The sequence below is a fragment of the Impatiens glandulifera genome, chromosome 6, assembly GCF_907164915.1.
Source record: "Impatiens glandulifera chromosome 6, dImpGla2.1, whole genome shotgun sequence".
Taxonomy (NCBI): Eukaryota; Viridiplantae; Streptophyta; class Magnoliopsida; order Ericales; family Balsaminaceae; genus Impatiens; species Impatiens glandulifera.
The window spans coordinates 45,463,597-45,467,314 of NC_061867.1; the positions used below are offsets into that span (position 1 = coordinate 45,463,597).

The 3,718-nt window shown below is 26.9% G+C and overlaps 1 protein-coding gene across 1 annotated transcript; it reads right to left on the bottom strand.

The window, feature by feature from the left end:
* Positions 1 to 522: 522 nt before the first annotated feature.
* Positions 523 to 3,149, bottom strand: LOC124942485 (ras-related protein RABA6b-like). The gene is made up of 2 exons (XM_047483003.1): positions 2,870 to 3,149; positions 523 to 1,114 (listed from the first exon to the last, which is right to left on the bottom strand). Exons 1-2 carry the CDS (start codon positions 3,085 to 3,087, stop codon positions 664 to 666), a joined length of 669 nt encoding a protein of 222 aa, XP_047338959.1. The 5' UTR covers positions 3,088 to 3,149; the 3' UTR covers positions 523 to 663.
* Positions 3,150 to 3,718: the final 569 nt, after the last annotated feature.

Here is a 3,718-nt window from a genome sequence, read left to right on the forward strand (position 1 = left end):
TTTTTTTCGCAAATTGCATAAAATATTGAAAATCGTTAAAGTTATAATATGAGTTGTTATAAATTATTCAAAAAAAAGAGAAGAAGAAAATAAAAGAATTATTACACCCAATAAAGAGAAACAGAAGACAAAAATAATAAACATCACATCTATTTAAGATCAAATAGCTAGCATCTGACCTTAAATTACCAACAATCCAGAAGATTAAAACATAAGAGAGCTATAAAACAGAATGTTTCCCCATCTTTTTTATTAGAACTTTCCCATCTATTTAGTTTTTTTATTTAAATTAACATGGAATTATAGTCATCAAATTAAATTAAATTAAAGACATAAAGATTTTTTTTTTTTAAATGTTTAGGATAATTAAAGTGACAAGAGTATTCGTTAAGAGACATGTTCAATTCACACCGTCTTAAATTGAAACAAGATCACACCCGTAGAGTCGTGATAGTTTCATAAAATAAAAAACTGCAAAATGTTTTTAGTTTGCTAAGCAAGTTGATAATTGAATTCCTTAGCGAAATATTGCAATACAAACATAAAGAGGTAAATTCAACCTAAAGCAACTTGAGTAAATGTAAAGATAATAAAAAAAGAGTATACCACTTCTTTAGGAATTTGCCCTTTCAAAAAGGTACCCTATGAGCAATTTCCATACCTTTAATATTGTATACAACAACTAATTTGTTTTGTGGCCGACACTTCACTATCAACATCAATCTTGATTATCTGTTTCCCCTCCCCAATTTGTTTGGATTCCAAACCGTTAGCAACTTTAGCTTCCAATATTTTTTGGCTACTCACCTCGTGAATTCTCGTAACCATTTGAAGAAATGCACTTTCTACATTCAAATTTTCTCGTGCAGATGTCTCCATGAAGCACAAATTCTCTAGCTTTGCTAAACTCTGCCCCTCTTCGATCTCCACTTCTCTCAAATGCACTAAATCAGATTTATTCCCAAGAAGAACAACCACCATGTCCGTGTTGCTAAAACCCCTGATTTCGCGTAGCCATTTTGTTAAGTTCTCAAATGTCGATCTTCTTGTGATGTCGTATACCAGTAAAGCTCCCAATGCACCCCGGTAGTACGAACTTGTTATGGCCCGAAACCTATAAGAAAAAAATTAGTAAAAATCGTGTAATTGAGTAATATTTAAATAAAATAAGGAATGTGGGATAATTTCATGCACTTTTGACCACCTCGAGACAGCAAGGGATTAAAGTTGAAATAGTTATCAAGTTTTGTTGAAAATGGCTCAATCCTTTTGTCGGATTGTTGGGAAGCATTACTTAAAGACACCACATCATTTTGCCTAACTAAATACCTTTTTCTTTTATGGGACACAATACTTAAAAAGATAAGTTTAGATTTTAAATTATAAATCAACAGCTCAATGAAAAGTGTACTTTGTAGAAAAAACATCAATATATATATGATTTTTTTTAAAATTTAAAATTCTAGTATGGTTTTATAGACATGTCTTTGTTTCAACTTAAGATGTTTTCCTAACTTGAATTCTTTCGTCTCACAATTTGACACTTGTACTATCAAATAAATTTGTTTTTTCTAATAAAATGATTTACCTTTTAAAAATAAATTCTTCTTCAATCAATTAATATACAAAATATTATGTTTTTCCAATTTAGAAAAGGGAAAAAAAGATAATTTACGCTACAATCATTTATAATGTGACTATTTATTTAGATAAAATTATACTATCAATAATTTAATTTAATCTAAATAATCCAATACTAAAATCCACGCTAGTATGCCTAATAATAAAGGATAAATGTTATATTTAATTTTGAATGGGTTCACACAGACTCCTCAATAAAATAATTATTACTTTATTCAAAACCCATTCCTTAAATTAAGGGGCTAGGAAAAGTTATGTTTATATCTAAAGAATATTATACTTTTGGAATAATATTGTTATATTAGTTATTTTTATCAAAGTGACTTATTTGAACATCTTTTGAATCAATGGTTGAGCCTTTTTTTAAGGCATTTGAATGTTCTATTTGACCTTACTTTCTAAGACTTTTTTTATTTATTGAGCAAAACAGTCAATAAAACAATGGGTTTGATGTGTTATTCACAATAAAGTACCTACCAGCTAATTGGTTGGAATCTCAAATTTTGACTTCTCTTAAAATTCACTTAAATTTTGTAATATCAAATTGAAAAAAAAAAATGTTTATAAGAAATATAAGATCATGATCCAGTCACACTATATTTTTTTAAATGGTGAAAAGCCACATGTAGGAGTCGAAATTGACTCGTGCTCTTATAACGACACATTCTAACAATCGAATGACCTATAATTTTTAACTAATCGATAAGAAAAAAACAATTCTAAAGGATCAATATATATAAATTGAAGGATTATAAGAGATAATTTCACAAGTTGAACAACTTATTTGATCTTTCTTTATTGGGATAATAAATTTCAAACTAAAAACTATATATTGGTAATGTGTTATTATCTTTCTCTTCATTATAATACCTTAAATTACAGTTTATATAATATTAGAGTTGGATAGATAAGGTAAAGGATTGTGATAAGATAACTAAGCTGTCATTGTCATTGGACCTCATGGTCATTTTCAACAATTTCTTAATTATGTGATAATGCATTTAATTTTTTTTATTAAAACACAATAAAACAAGATATTTTGATTCCCTTGTGAGGTTATTGCACCTTTCCTTCTTCTCATATGAAAACATTTAAGATTAAAACCACATAATTCTTCAATTAATGTAAGATTTGCTTATTAACCCATTTCTTGATATATGATTTACTTCCACAAAGGGTCTACTATTTGGCAAACCATTAACTTGCAAAAAATGAAATTATTAATTACCTTTCTTGACCAGCAGTATCCCATATCTGGACTTTGATGAGTTTATCTGAAATCTTCACAGTTCTGTATGCAAATTCAACACCGATAGTTGGCTTCGAGTCCAAGTGGAATTCATCTTTCGCAAATCTTGAAAGAAGATTCGATTTCCCCACAGCAGAATCACCTATTAGTACTGTCTTAAAGAGATAATCGCATTCCTCATCGAATGATCCATCCATCCTTCTTTCTTTCTCTTTGAAAGATCTTGTGCACTTTTGAGAAGTACAAAGAGAACTAGAAAAAAAAAAGTATGTTTGAAGAGTTGGAGAAGGAATGTAATAGAAATTATGATCATATATATAGTAAAAGAAAATAAAGTTTCTTATATATCGCATTGGGTTTTGTGGGATAATTTGGCATTTGGTGGCATGTGATAGCCATAGTGAAAATGACATGATGCATATTGCTTTCAAGGTGTCTCAACCTTATGATTTAACTAATTTGCAATTATCATTTATATATTAATAAGAAGTGTAAGCACTGATTTTTTTATTATTATTAATATAGTTATTCCATTTATAAATTTTAAAATAGTTATTTTAAATAAATAAAATCAAAATAATTAAAATTAAAATAAAAAAATTAAATAATTAATAAAATTAATTATTATAATAATTAAACTTCAATTAATTAAGATAATGATCAAGAAAAATAAATAAAATAATTTGAGATAAATATTTTATTCATTTTATCTCAAATAAATTTTAAAAAGTTAAAAGAAATTAAAATAAATAATTTAAGATAAATGTTGTATTCATTTTATTCCAAATAAATTATTTATTAAACCCTAAAAATATAAAAAAAAATATA

Excerpts from the sequence above, each read along its gene's own strand:
- LOC124942485 (XM_047483003.1), bottom strand. The coding sequence starts at position 3,087 with ATGGATGGATCATTCGATGAGGAATGCGATTATCTCTTTAAGACAGTA. Across the intron at positions 1,115-2,869 it reads GATACTGCTGGTCAAGAAAG|GTTTCGGGCCATAACAAGTT; the intron begins GTAATTAATAAT and ends TTTTTCTTATAG.